At 42.7% G+C, this 14,280-nt stretch overlaps 1 protein-coding gene across 8 annotated transcripts in view; it reads right to left on the bottom strand.

Moving 5' to 3' along the window:
- AKAP7 (A-kinase anchoring protein 7) overlaps window positions 1–14,280 on the bottom strand; it is a 119,310-nt gene that overhangs the window by 41,490 nt on the left and 63,540 nt on the right. For 7 of the 8 annotated variants that reach the window (XR_014778369.1, XM_084777786.1, XM_084777781.1 and 4 more), the window contains exon 7: window positions 6,291–6,438. Coding sequence is in view for 7 of the 8 variants with exons in the window: in XM_084777786.1 (XP_084633912.1) it covers window positions 6,291–6,438 (148 nt within the window). In the remaining variant the exon portion in view is untranslated. Of the gene's footprint in view, window positions 1–6,286; window positions 6,439–14,280 lie in introns of all 8 variants that reach the window. The other variant, XM_084777783.1, reaches the window with a different exon arrangement.

The following is a 14,280-nucleotide window of genomic DNA, read 5'->3' as shown; positions in this document are numbered from 1 at the left end:
TTTTAATGTTTTTAATTGCAGCTGTTCTAATCTCTACTGTCCACTGTAGTTTTACCCACCACTGCTTTAGCATAACCAGTATAACTGTTGACCCAGGAAGAGGGGTAAATGATGTTTTATATTTTTATAGAAAAAAAATCTTTGTCTTCAAGGACAACCTTGAAAGGGGGACAACTGGACCAACTGTGAAGAGCTGAGGCACCTAAAATATTTTCTTACCCACAAAGGTAGTTAGCAAGGTCTTAGAACAGCGACTCATCCATAAGATAAAAACAACGAAGTGTATTTTCTACTGCAAAAAGAGGTGAAGAGAGAGCCACCTAAGGACGTTTCTATCACCGAATACTTCTCTCTACTAAGTGGATCTTCAAGGAGTTGTGTGGGTGTGAGTCATACACACGCTGTCAAGCTAAACATTTTCAATGTATTGTTTATCAAACAAAGGTCTAGGCTCAAGGATTCTAGAAAGCTCTCAGAGTTTCTTCCTGGTTTTCACCCAGTGGGAGTAAACAAAACCCAATGATTTCTGTCTCTCTCCACTCTTTCTTGAAGTGCAAAGCAGTGGTGAGTCACGCTGGCTGCACTACAGACTTGCTTGCTTTCTTTCTTTCTTTCTTTCTTTTCTTTTTTTTTTTTTTTTTTTGAATTTTTTTTTTTTTAAGATCATTGTGTGTGTGTGTATGGGAAAGAGAGCACATGCAGGGAGAAGTGGGCTAAAATCCCCTGGGCAGGGGAAACAAGTTATCCACAGGTGTGAGTCCCCCCCCCCCAGATACTGGCAACCCAAATCAGATTTGGAAGAACTGCAAATGCTGTTCTTAATTACCTACCAAGCTGCCGCTCCATTCTTGGCAGTACTCCTTTCTATAAAGAGTTCTCACACAGCCAGGTGCAGTGGCATGCACCTGGAATCCCGGCACTCCAAGAGGCAGAGGCAGGTGAGTCTTTGTGAGTTCAAGGTCAGCCTGGTCTACAAAATGAGTCCAGGAAAGACAAGGCTACACAGAGAAACCCTGTCTCGAAAAACCAAAGAGAGAGAGACAAAGACAGAGACAGAGACAGAGACAGAGATGGAGAGACAGGGAGAGCTCACATCCACCCACACACTGCATACCAAGGTAAGCCATCCTAAGCTATGACAGTCATTATATTATGTCTAAAAATGCACTTTCTAGTCATAATATCTTTAACTTACCATGAGTTTATCACGCTATAGCCCATCACAAGATTCTGTGTGTGACTTTGGGTATTAACCTCAATGTATCCCTCAAGTCAGTTCTCACTGGCATAGATTCACCACCCCGGCATGGACAGTCCCATTCATCCATTCACCAACTAGCTCATTCATGGAGCTGACGAATGCCCAGTCGACAGCCTCACCAACTACTGATACTGTTGGTTCACTGTAGGGGAGATAACCCTGTTTTTGTTTTGATCTCAAGTGTGGGATGGGGAACAGAGCAGGATGTTTAACCACTTAGATGTGAGAGAGCAGGATTTTTTCCACTTAGAAGTCTAACTACTCCGTAGGTGAGCTTGGTGAAAAACATCCTTGAACATACTGAGAGGAGATAGATAGATAGATAGATAGATAGATAGATAGATAGATAGATAGATAGATAGATAGATGATAGATAGATAGATGATAGATAGATAGATAGATAGATAGATAGATAGATAGATAGATAGATAGAGGCTAGGGACTTTTGGTTGGGACTTGGGTTTTGGCTGTTCATCACTCCACTTCAGGAGGCTCCTAAAGCGAACTGCTCCAGGGAAGGCTTCAAGGCTTTGGGCTCCAGCTGAGGCTCCTGGTTCCGGCTGCTGAAGGTTCCAGTAGCAACCTTGGTGGGATTGCCAGGCTGCTGCAATCCTGCTGACTATGCCATCGTTCCTAGGACCTGATATCCAGGTTTCACTTTTGTTTTCCTTAATCTCCTTTTCCTCTCTTTTAGACAAGCTGGGTTATAAGGGAGGTGCGCTTGTTTAATAAGTTCATAATAAAGTATAATTGAAAAATAAATACATATGGTATAATTGTTAAGAAAATTGAGCCTACGGTTCATCGAAGTGTTTCCTGTGGTTACCGCTAACCCCCACCCACTGCTCCCCACCCCCTACTTCTGTAGAGTACCTCCTTACTCTAGCAGCTGTCTCCTTCGCCCTCAGTGTCATCCCATTCAGTCAAGTTCTCCTGTGCCTCACACCCTCCCAAAAGAGAACATTACAAATGTCTTCTACAGTGCCATACCAAAGCCCATACTTTTAGGGACTGGCTGGTTTTTTCTACTCTTTTTTCCTCTCCGCTTCTCAGAAGCCGTCTTAGCTGCCAATGATGCTGCACTGTCCTTCTGCCTTCTCTCTTCCTCTTCTCTCTACCTCATGATATCTGAGAGGAATAAACACACTGTGCTGCTTCACCAAATTAGCATTAAATAATTACTATTAAACAACAACCAAAAAAAGTACAGTCAACGGTATTGTTTTCTCCCTCTGCTTTAAGAAGTCGTCAATAAATACACTGGTCTGGAAATAGAGCTTCTAGACCTTTCAAGTCTCACTATTGCTTCCTATAAACTAAGTCTGACGCTGAAAGGAAACTAGTCTTTGAAAACCCTAAATTGCTCATCAGTCTTACAAAGGGGTCAGTTACCTTCCCTGAGGAAATGAGAATGGAACACAGCTGCCTGAACAGAATTAAAACACCCAGCTGGAGGTAAGCGCCTACACAGCCCTAGCATCTCTGGGCTGGGGGTCGTTCCTGGTTATATCAGGAAGACTAGATCCAAATTTTAGCTGATAAGGGAAGTCAGGCTTGCAAGAAGCTCAATGATACGTAGCCATAGTACCATCCAAAGTTTTATTTATGAGACAACTAAAATGTGTCTTTTCTAACATTAGAGAAACACTGCCTGCAACACTGTGGGAGCCTGTATAAAAAGGCTGTAAATCTACCATGTCCTACGGATGGGACAGAGTGCAGAGCATTCTTCCCATAAGGTGGCCTTCTAGAAAGAACTAGGAAAACTATGATAGTGAATGCACTTAAACGCAAAAACAAAAAGACAAAGAGATTTTTTAAATGCCCTTTGCTCTTTCACATGACCAAAGATGATAAGACAAAATGCCAGGTGTATTCTTTCACTGTACATATATTCATTCAGTTACGTGAACTATAAAGGTCACCTCGTGTTTTGCTTTAATAATAAAAATTAAGAGTGCTCTGTTGTACCACCTTTGAGCTCAAATGCTGAGAGTCCCCTAGTTACCTTACACAGATCCTTGGCATTTTCTTCAGTCCTCAGGGACTGAGCCTCACAGGCTAGGGCGGCACATCTCAAATTCCTCTAGTACTTACTCCGTGGAAAGGTACAGAGAAGATGAAGAAGAAACGGCCATTGTGGGGACTTACAGAGGGGCAGGATGAACACTCACACACTCCCGAGCCACACAGGGAGGAAGGGAGTTAAGCATCGTTGTAGGGACAGTAAGTGTTGTGATATAGGCAGCTCCATTCTACGTCAGGAGCCTGCTACGCCATGCAGGAAATGGAGGCGCCACAAAGAACGCTGAACAATACGGCCACGTTTGGCATGTTCACAAGAAGGCAGAAATGTCAAACTTTTAATACAAAATCACCCCAACATTGTCAAGTATATCAGTTGCTTTTCTTACACTTACCACTGGGACTACAGTCCGTCCACAGGAAGGCTGGCAGCAGCTCATGACTATGGGAGCTTGCTCACATTTGCCCAAGTCAGGAAATAAAGATCCTCAAATTTCACCCCTAGCAACCTAACTTTCTCCGGCTAGGCTCCACCGCCCAAACCTACCTGTGCATCATGACCCTAAGCAACAAATTAATTTTATGGTTGGGGGGGGTCATCACAGCATGAGGAACTATATCAAAGAGTTGTAGCACTAGGAAGGTTGAGAACCACTATCCTAAAAATTGCATAGTCTTCCCAAATGGTGCCACCAGCTTGGGATCAAGTGTTTGCACCTGTGCAAGCACGCGTGCACCACACATGCACATGTATGCACACACACCCATGAGAGATATCTCATATTCAAACCATAACAAGTGGTTCGAATTATAAAACAAATAATCAGAAAACTCTTTGCCAAGCAAATACATCACGTAAGGCTGCCATTGTGTACTTTCCAGTATGTACTGTATGAAGCTGGAGGCCTAGTCAAAGGTCTGTAAGGCAAAAATATAATACTACCACCGAACCCCAGCCTCACAGCTTTTAGTAACCGGATTTCTGGGTTAATCTTATTTATCTGAGTAGTGATATGCCACGGAGATGCACAGCACAGATGTGAGCTGGGGAAATGGCTAAACGTGTTCAGTAGCAAGTATGAGGACACGAGCTCCAACACCCAGCACCCACGGGAAAGCCAGGTGTGGTGGGGAGTGTCTGGACCCCAGTGGGGGAAGGAGGCACAGGAGGAGCCTTACAGCTTGCTCACCCCCCACTCAGTGAGCGGGGGGGGGGGGGGGGAGAGAGAGAGAGAGAGAGAGAGAGAGAGAGAGAGAGAGAGAGAGAGAAGAAGAAGAAGAAGAAGGAGGAGGAGGAGGAGGAGGAGGAGGAAGAAGAAAAAAAAGAGGAGGAGGAGGAAGAGAAGGAGGAGACCCAGCTTTGATGTTGATGGTAGGCCTCTGTACAGGCACATATTCAAATAAATAAATAAATAAAAATAAAAATAAACCTCTAGTGTATATTAAACTCAATTATAATAAATTATTTTAGAAGCAGGCATCAATTTAAAATTTGTATTGTCATCACTGAACATGATAGATCAACAATATAAAGTATCTGTAATAAGCAAAGTACTTTTAAAAGTTAAATGGTACAAAAATTCAGAACTGGTCTGTGCAGAATGAAATACAGTTACTCTGTATTAGAGTGGGCTCCGAAAAGATGGTTGGCTGGATGGATGTGCACTCCCTACAGTGGGGGAAATTTGGTGACCTGCCTGCAAAAAAGCAGATAAGCAGAAGACAAGATGTGGGGCTGGTGGAATGGAGCCCCCTACTGGCCACTGAGCTGATGGACACTATCGGTTTTATAATGCAAATCTCACAGTCTCTTCAGAGAAAGAAGTCCCGAGTCCCTTTCCAAGGCAGGTCTACCACAGGTACAAAGGAGACTAGGAAAGCCACAACATCCCCATGACACAGGAGGATCTGCATTTCCCCTCTGTGTGAACATCAGCAAAGCCTTATGTGCAGGCCCCGAAAGCTTTAAAATGCTCCTTAAAACAGCACTGGAGTGTTTCAGAATACAAAACTCGACCTACACTTTAAATCTTCTGTTCAAAACAGACCTTTGGGGGGTAAACGATGACATCTGTGAAGCTCTGCAAAGAGGATTCAGAAATACAGCTGCCTCTTGAATAATTTTTAAAATTCAGCATACAATGATTCTTTTGGGATACCGGTAGGTCCGATAAAGGACTTTTCTCCTTTCTTTCTTTCTTTCTTTCTTTCTTTCCTTCCTTCCTTCCTTCTTTCCTTCTTTCTTTGTGAATTGATGTAGGAAGAACATATTTTGACTGGAGAGCTTGAACTATTCACAAACGTACTCATCTTCATGCTACTTAAGGCACATAAGGCAGGCCGTGTTCGAGTTCGCCCCTTCGCACTGGTATCTCACTGGAAACAGCACAGTTGGGTCTAACAGAGCAGGCTCATGTGAAATCCAGCCACCCTCCGGCAGGTGGGAGTTACCAATGTCTAGTTAAGGAACATTCCTTTCGTGTGCACACTTCCTCCTGGGAACTGACTGGACTGGGTCTCGTCACATGCCACTGGCAGCATTCACGCATGAGCACGGAGCCATCTGAACACACAGATCTCTGCTTCCCCCTCCAAGCTTGTTTTCTTTACAGAAGCAACAAGTCTTGTACGTCACACGCCACCTACACGTCATCTTCCCATAGCCATCACCCATGACTAAAGGCGTAGCTGCCATGGCACTGCCTGGTGGGGAGCAGTGTGGCCATGAGGCTCTCCCTGCAGAGAGCCTCTGTTCATGAAGTAAAATTTAACTGAAACAAATTTTAGTCAATATTTCAGGATCTAATTATGATAATGTGTACAAGTATAACAGAGAGAGGAAAATTCTGTGCAGTTTCCACTTCACCACAAAAAACAAAACAAAAACCAACAACAAAACAGTAGTATTTTGAAAAATAAACAACTAACCTGAAATACCTATTCTAGAAGGGATATTAAGAAATCAAAAGGAAAGACACGGGGTGATGCTTTCCATGGCACTCACCAACCACAATCGAAGACTCGCAGTGGTAATAGCCATTGCTTTGTTTTTTCTTCTGCATGGAACAGAGATCTATCTGGTACAGAATTTCTTCTCCAAATCTGTGGTTGATAAATTGTTCATACAATCCAGGCTCGATTTTTTTCACTCCCTTGAAATGATAAAAACAAAATCGTGTCAAGTAGTCATTTCTCCGGGGCAACCAGTTCGTATTTCTATCAATCTCTCAGAACCCGATATTACGTTTTGAATTCAAGACTGCCTCCTGGCACTTGAAAACCGATGCCCCGAAATTGGTTTTTTTTTTAAGAGTCTCCATGCGGGGGGGGGGGGGGGGGGGCTGTATTTGAAGCCATGAATTAAGAGGGCTAATTTGAGGTGGTGGCACTCAGAGCCTCAGGAGTAAGAGAACATATGATGCCTCAGTATCAGGGACAGACTGATCATCTACAACGACCTATGTGGGGTGGAGCTCCGTGTCTTATAGGGAGGGGAAAGATCTACCAACATGAACTCACATTATATAAGCCCTTACACAAAAATCACCTGATGACAAAGCAGACCTGAGCAGGGGCAGGGACACCAGTGACTCTTCTGCATCTTTCTCCATCTGCCGCTCCTTACTTGCACGCAGCAGGGGCAGCTGGCCCCTGAAGACTGCAGCAGGTGCTTGTGGTACTGCAGTAGTTCCCCAGGAGGAAACAACATTTCCCCTCCCCAACATCATGCAGTGTCTTGACACTTAAACCTCAGAGTCCCAGGACACAGTCTCTGCATTTTACTTATTTATTTATTTATTTATTTATTTATTTATTTATTTTTACCTTTGTTTGTTTGTTTTTTGATACAGGGTTTCTACTGTAGTCCTGGCTGTCCTGGACTCACAATTCTGACACTGTTCTTCATAGAACTTTAAAGGGCAATTTTCAGCTTCGCATGGAAACACAAAAGCCCCCAAAATAGCTAAAACAATCCCCAAAAAGGCAAAGAACTGGTGAAGGCCTCACCATCCTCAATTTCAAGTTGTACGACAGAGCTATAGTAATAAAAAAAAATGTGGTATTGGCACAAAAACAGATAAGTTGAAAAATGGAATTCAGTTGAAGATCCAGAAACAAGTTCACATACCTATAGACATCTGATTTTTGATAAAGAAGCCAGAAATGCATACTGAAAACAAAACAGTATCTTCAACAAATGGTAATGGTCAAATTGAATGGCTACACATAAAAGAATACAAACAGATCCATTATTTATCATCCTGCACAAAACTCAACTCCAAATATATCACATAACTCCACATAAAACCAGATATACTGAACCTGACAGGAGAGAAAATGGGCGAGGGGTCTTGAACACACCGACATGGGAGACAACCTCCTGAACAGAACAGCAATAGCACGGGCACTGAAAACAACAACTAATAAGTGGTCGTGAAACTGAAAAGCTTCTGTATGGCAAAGGGAACGTCATTTGGACAAAGCATCAGGCTATAGGATGGGAAAGAATCTTTACTAACTACTACATAAACTAGATGAAGAACTTAAAAAAACAAAAAACAAAACAAAACAAAAAAACCCTGGACATAAGAAAACAAATAACCCTATCTAAAAGTGGGGTAAAATCTAAACGAAGAATTTTCAAAAGAGGAAACTCAAATATCTGAGAAGTACTTAAAGAAATGTTCAACATCCTTAAATCACCAGGGAAATACAATTCAAAACTACCTTGAGATTCCTCTTACAGCAGTCAGAATGGCTAAGATCAGCAAACAAGTGACAGCTCATGCTGGCAAATGTGGGGTAAGGAGAACACACACCCATTGCTGGTGGGAGTGCAAATGTGTGCAGCTGTAGAAACGAGTGCAAACTATAGAAATCAATGTGGCAGCTCCTCAGGAAACTGCTTATAGATCTTCCTGGCTATAGATCCAGCTATGCCACGCTTGGACATGGACCCAAAGGATGCCTCATCCTACTGTAGAGACACTTGATCAACCGTCTCCATTGCTGCTCTAGTCAAAACAGCCAGAATCGGAAACAGCCTCGATGTCCATCAGTGGACGAATGGATAAAGACAATGTGGTACATTTATGCAATGGAATATTACTCAGCTATTTTTTTTTTCAAAAATGAAACCATGACATTTGCAGGTTAAGTGGCCAGAACTAGAAAAGGATCAACCTGATTGAGGTAACCCAGACAATTCAAAACACACCCTGTCAAAAGCCCAGGTCTGTGGCAGACAAACGTGGGATGTATTCACTTATATGCCGGTTTTAGTTGCTAAGTTGTCAATAAGCAAGCTACACTGCACATAACCACAGAGGTTAGGTAGGGAGTAAGGGGATTGGGTTGGGGCAAGATGGACCTCCCTAAGATGGGGTAATTAACTAGACAGTTATGGATGGATGAGGGTGGGGCAGCTGGCATGGAAGGACCAAACGGTAAGGGTGAGGGAAGAAGAAGGGTTGTGACAGGGAATGCAGAAAAGGACAGATAAAACTGGGAGCCATCTGAAAAGGCATATGAGCCTAGTCCAGTAGAAACTTTCAAAAAATATATACATTATGAAGACTATCTGAATGAAGTGGCCCAATAACAGAGGCGATGGAGCCCCACCTGGACATCTCTCATCTCCAAATGAAGTTTTCACTACAAGAAATGAGTTTTATCTAACTAAGTTGTTGGTCAAAGGGGCCCCAGCGGGAACTCCAAACAACCCAGGGTACTGCCAGGGCTATTGGTTGTTTTCCACAAGCTAGAAGTAAGGCCCTACTGCTGAAGACAGTGCCTACATAACTCACTGAACATGGCGACGTTGAGATGGTGCCTATCTAGAGCCTTCACCACTAAGGACTAGTGTTTCATGTTACTGGAAGGTACTCCACATGCTACCAAGGTAAACACCAACCCAGCTACAAATCCTTTAATATACTATGATGACCTGCCTGCAAGGTGTGCTAGTGCAACAGTGACACAAAGCTTGTGGGAGTAACCAACCAATATATGGTCACACTTGAGGCCCACTCCATGAGATGGAACCCAAGGACCTGACATCAGACAGGCCAGGGACCTGGGGGAAATGCAAATACCACTGTTCTGCAAAAGCAGCAGTTCTCAACATGTGGGTCACAAGCCCTACTGGGACCGCATAGCAGATCTCCTGCATATCAGAAATGTACATTCCAATTCGTAACAGTAGCAAAATTACAGTTATGATATAGCGAGAGAATAATTTTATGTTTGGGGGTCACCACCACATGAGGAACTGTGCTGAGGGCCACAGCGTTAGGAAGGTTAAGAACCGCTGTGCTAAAGGCATGCCACAATAAAGTGACCCCTAGCAGCATTCTGCTAGACCCAGCGATCAGTGCCTTCCTCAGGAGACGGGAGCAAATATGGAGCCTACAACTGAACAACATGCAGAGTGAGAGACCTCAGAACACTCAGTCCTAAATGAGATGCCCCTATCAAACACATCCCCTCAGGGGTCTGGGAACCCTGCAGAATAGGAGGAGGCAGAAAGTGTGTAAGAGCCAGAGAGGACAGAGGGAAAAGGCCTCCAGACACAGCAGGACGTGTCTTATGTTCATTTGGTGGATCACAAGATTTAGTTCCAGACTCTGACTTTTCCAGTTGACCTTTGTAGAAGTGAAGTCACTTATCATCCATGTGTGGGGATTGATGTGTGTGTTTAGAGCCAATAGAGGTTTTGATTGTTTGTATTGGCTATCTCTATTTTTTTTTTAAGTTCTAAGACAATGAAAACGATTTCACTCGTCTTTTTAAATGTTTCTCTCTGTATGTATGCATTCGTGCATGTCTGTGTATGTGCATGTATGCAAGTGTTCATGTGTGTGTGCATGTATGTGTATATGTGTACATGTGTGTATATGTGTGTGTACATGTGTGTGTGTACATGTGCATTTAGGGAGGTGAGCTGGAGGAAGAGGAGGGCAATGGTTGCTTCAGCAGCTTGGAAAAGACTTCAGGTCCCAGGATCACAATGCCAGCACTCCACAGTTGCTGGGTTCTCTTTTCATTTTTTTATAAAATGTCATTTTTTTTCTTTTGTTTGCATTTATTTATTAATCTGGAGGGGCAAACCACAGCGCACATTTGGAAGTCAGAGGGCAACTCAGAGAGAGTTGCTCCTCTCCTTCCCGTGTGTGGAACCCAGGAACTGAACTCAAGTTCTCGGGCTTTTCGGAAAGCACCCTCACCCCCCAGTCACATCACTGGCCCAAGAGAAATGAGGGAGACACAAGAGGCCTGTAAACTAATCTCCTTGGCTGATGAAATGTAGCGCATGACAAGCGCCAACTATTTCGCAAAACTTCTTCCCAACTGACTTCTAATGTGCATCCTAAGGTGTTGGCTTTTATTAGCAAGTAAAACAAGAATGAACTCGAGAGCTCATAGCTTACACAGGAAGGGCACGAGGCCTCGGGAGCATCGGAAGCTCATGCTCCCTGTCCAAATAAAAATTTTAATAAAGAATCTAGAAATACGTGAGGATGGCTTAATTTTGTCTATATTGGAACACCAGCATAATCTTTGTTCTCTGGAGAATGTACTGGGTCGCCTGTCTCTTTTCTAATAAACTCTGAATTCATCTCACCATCCAGCTCCAACAAATGATGTTTTTTTATTTTATAATAAATGGACCAGTCTGTGCTATATAGGAAGACCCTGTCTCAGAACCTACACAAATAAGAAAAGAAAAGTCATCACTCTGAGGAACTTGGTGACTATATCAAAATCAGACATCGCCTAAGGTAGGGCTAAGAATGATCCTAGTCTTATAAGAGATCTATAGGACTGCCAAAATAGTCTCTCAGAGATATTACCACTCAAGGTTACAGGGACTGGGTGTGGTGGCACTAGATTCAGGCTCATGAATTTACTCCCAATTCTGTTTGTCACAGGCTCACTCTACTCTTCCCAAGGTGTCCCACTGTTTAAAGATAGAAGGTATTAACATGTTAGGAAAGCTCAAAGAAAAGCGTCAAGTTGTTAAGTCCAGAAAAACACAGCCTATAATGAAATCTAGTGAGCTGAAATTGCTTCAAATATAGAGAAACTCCATGAGGGATGTGTCTGTTAACAGCAAGCTAAGGGTGCTGCAAACCCGGTATCCTAAGTATGCAGGGTGACAGTCTAGTACGTCATATAAGGGTTACTCTCCCTGGAAATTAACAGAGTCCATGTATGTTTTAAGAGCTTCATATGTGCTCAATATAAGTACCAAATTCATTATACACTATGACACTGAAAGAAGAAGCAGGAAGTTAAATACGAATGTTATAGAGTAGGTATTAATGATCAAGATACACTGTTTACATGTAAGAAATTGTCAACAATAAAAAAGATTTTACAATAAGTAAATGCAGGCAATATTATACTTTGAAACAATTGCCTGGTGGAAATAAATATCAAAGCCTCCAAGGTTGTCTTAATTATTAGTGATGACTCAAGGTTTGCTTCCCTGTAGCATCCTCTCAGCCACAGAGATGATGAGTGATGGTCAACGCCACTTGTCAGCCTCCGGTGCAGCATCCCGTGACATTGTGAGCTGTTGCACTGAATGCTAACTTGGCACCCAAACAGCCAGCTCTTCAGAAATACCATGAGAGCCTGGCAAGTATATTTAGAATCATTTGATGGCTGAATGTGATGATGAATAATGGAGATTATTGACTCTGGAAGCGCTCACAACATCATTTACATCAACTCAATGATATGCATAATTTAAAATGTGCCAACGGCTGTTCAGACTTACATTACGGAGCATTCACATAATGAATGCAGTCAGAGATGTGGGACAGGAAAACTCGCATTAGCTCACAATCTGTGACAAAGTTGCTGCGCTCGGAACAATGAAACAGTAATTTTATTATGAAGGATAAGAGTTGTTGCAACAGATGATAACATCCTTACTGTTACTTGTTATAATGATCACAATTTATGAAAACAGTCTGCAAATAAAACAAAGGAAGGAGCTGTCCCTGCTGACAGTAAGCTTAACCTGCAGGCCCTCTGCTATATTTTCCTGGATGCAATTAGTTTTTAATGAAATATGTGACACAACTCAATAAATTCCTATGAATATCTATTCTTAACAATGAATGACCCAAAACCAAGGTTACAAATGTAAATTAAGAGCTGAACAAAGCTAGTGTACCCTTTTGGCCAACAGCTGCTTAAAAAGCAATAGTAACATTTGTACTTCTTCTCATGAGTGGGAGAGGGTTGCATTCCTTCAGTGGCCTTTTAAAACTTTTTAAATTATTTTTATTGATCACTATCCCTAACAAAAACTAACCTACTGTTACTCAAAATTATAAGGATATTGGAATTGGTGTAAAGATGTGAAGAAAACATTAGTTTAAAATTCCCCATGGAGGCCGGGTGTGGTGGCGCACGCCTTTAATCCCAGCACTCAAGAGGCAGAGGCAGGCGGATCGCTGTGAGTTCGAGGCCAGCCTGGTCTACAAAGTGAGTCCAGGATGGCCAAAGCTACACAGAGAAACCCTGTCTCGAAAAACCAAAAAAAAGAAAAGAAAAGAAAATTCCCCATCACCATGTCCCTCTTAGTACAACTACAATGCCTGATGCTTACACATGTAGTTAGTTACATCTGCATCTTGACAATTGCCCCTGGTGAACTACAGGCTTCCTGGGCTTCTCTCAGTCAGACCAACTGAGCAAACTCAGGGCCGCCCCAGCTTGCTTATGACCGCCATGGGAAGGTATGAGCTTTCATGGCCCCAGCTCCTGGCTCAGGAGCAGCGTGAGGATTCTCAAGGCAGCAAACAACACCACCCTGGGCAAGAAGGGCCTTGCAATCTTCTCTTCCTGTTGTTCAGTTCCGGGCCATGCAGTGAGGCTGACCTCCACCAACCACTCCATTTCCTGCTTGGCCAAGGTCCTGACAGCCTGCCTACTTAGTAACTGTCACTAAGTTTACAGATAGAAACATAAGGAATGATGAAAACAGAAAAAGAAATGAGGCCACTTTATTATTTTAGATCAATCTGCAAACAATGATGAAAAAAAGAAAAAAAAGTCTATCACCTAGCAGTAGTAAGAAAGAGTATTTCCTATGAACTCAAACGGTGGCCTTTAGACCAGAACAATCATTATCCCCAGATAAGGAAACTACGTCACAGAGAGCTAGTGGACAGGACAGGGGACACAGAGAGTGTGTGGTCAGGACAAGTGACGACCACAGATAGTGTGAAAAGAGCAGAGTGATACCTAAGTTCTGCGCTATTTACTCTAAGATATTAAAATTCTAAGAATGTTACTCATCCTTGAGAAACAACCGTATGCAATCAAACCAATGTCAAAATTAGTTTTGGGAACCTCTAGCTTTCTGAAATAGCTGCCTTTAATATGTTGCACTGATATTAATAGATCAAGCGATAGCTATGTGTGCACAGTAAATGATTCTCATTCAAGATAAGTAAGAAAGAGAGGCTGAAAGAACTCCCAGGGGCTGGAGAGAAAGAGCAACAGTTAAAAGCACTTGCTCCTCTTCCAGAGGACCTGGGTTTGGTTCCCAACAGCCATGTCTGATGGCTCACAAAGTCTTGTAATACCCACTCCAAAGGGTTCACTCCTTCTTCTGGCTACTGTGGGCAGCCACATACATGTGATATCCATTCATATAAACACTCACATAAATAAAAACAATAAAACAATATACTTTCAAAAGAACCCATAGATGTTGCTTAAACACAGAACAGGTATGCAAACGAGCCAACCCATTAAAAGGGCCCCCTTCTTACTGTAAATTACCAACAGAGATCTCTGAGTTCCAGAACATTGGTTTCTTGAACACATGATGGTTATCAATTCTGCATTTTAATCTAGAGTATTACATAGTTCAGCGTGGGATTTTTTTTCAGATATGCCTTCTCCAAGATCCCTCTAGTGTTAAGTTGCTCTTGAGCCTCGGTTTCCCAGACTCACACCCATCACCCTTC

The sequence above is a fragment of the Acomys minous genome (genome assembly GCF_964271855.1).
Source record: "Acomys minous genome assembly, chromosome: 3".
NCBI lineage: Eukaryota > Metazoa > Chordata > Mammalia > Rodentia > Muridae > Acomys > Acomys minous.
Note: the sequence above shows the minus strand (reverse complement) of the source record. Positions and strands in the feature narration are given on the sequence as shown.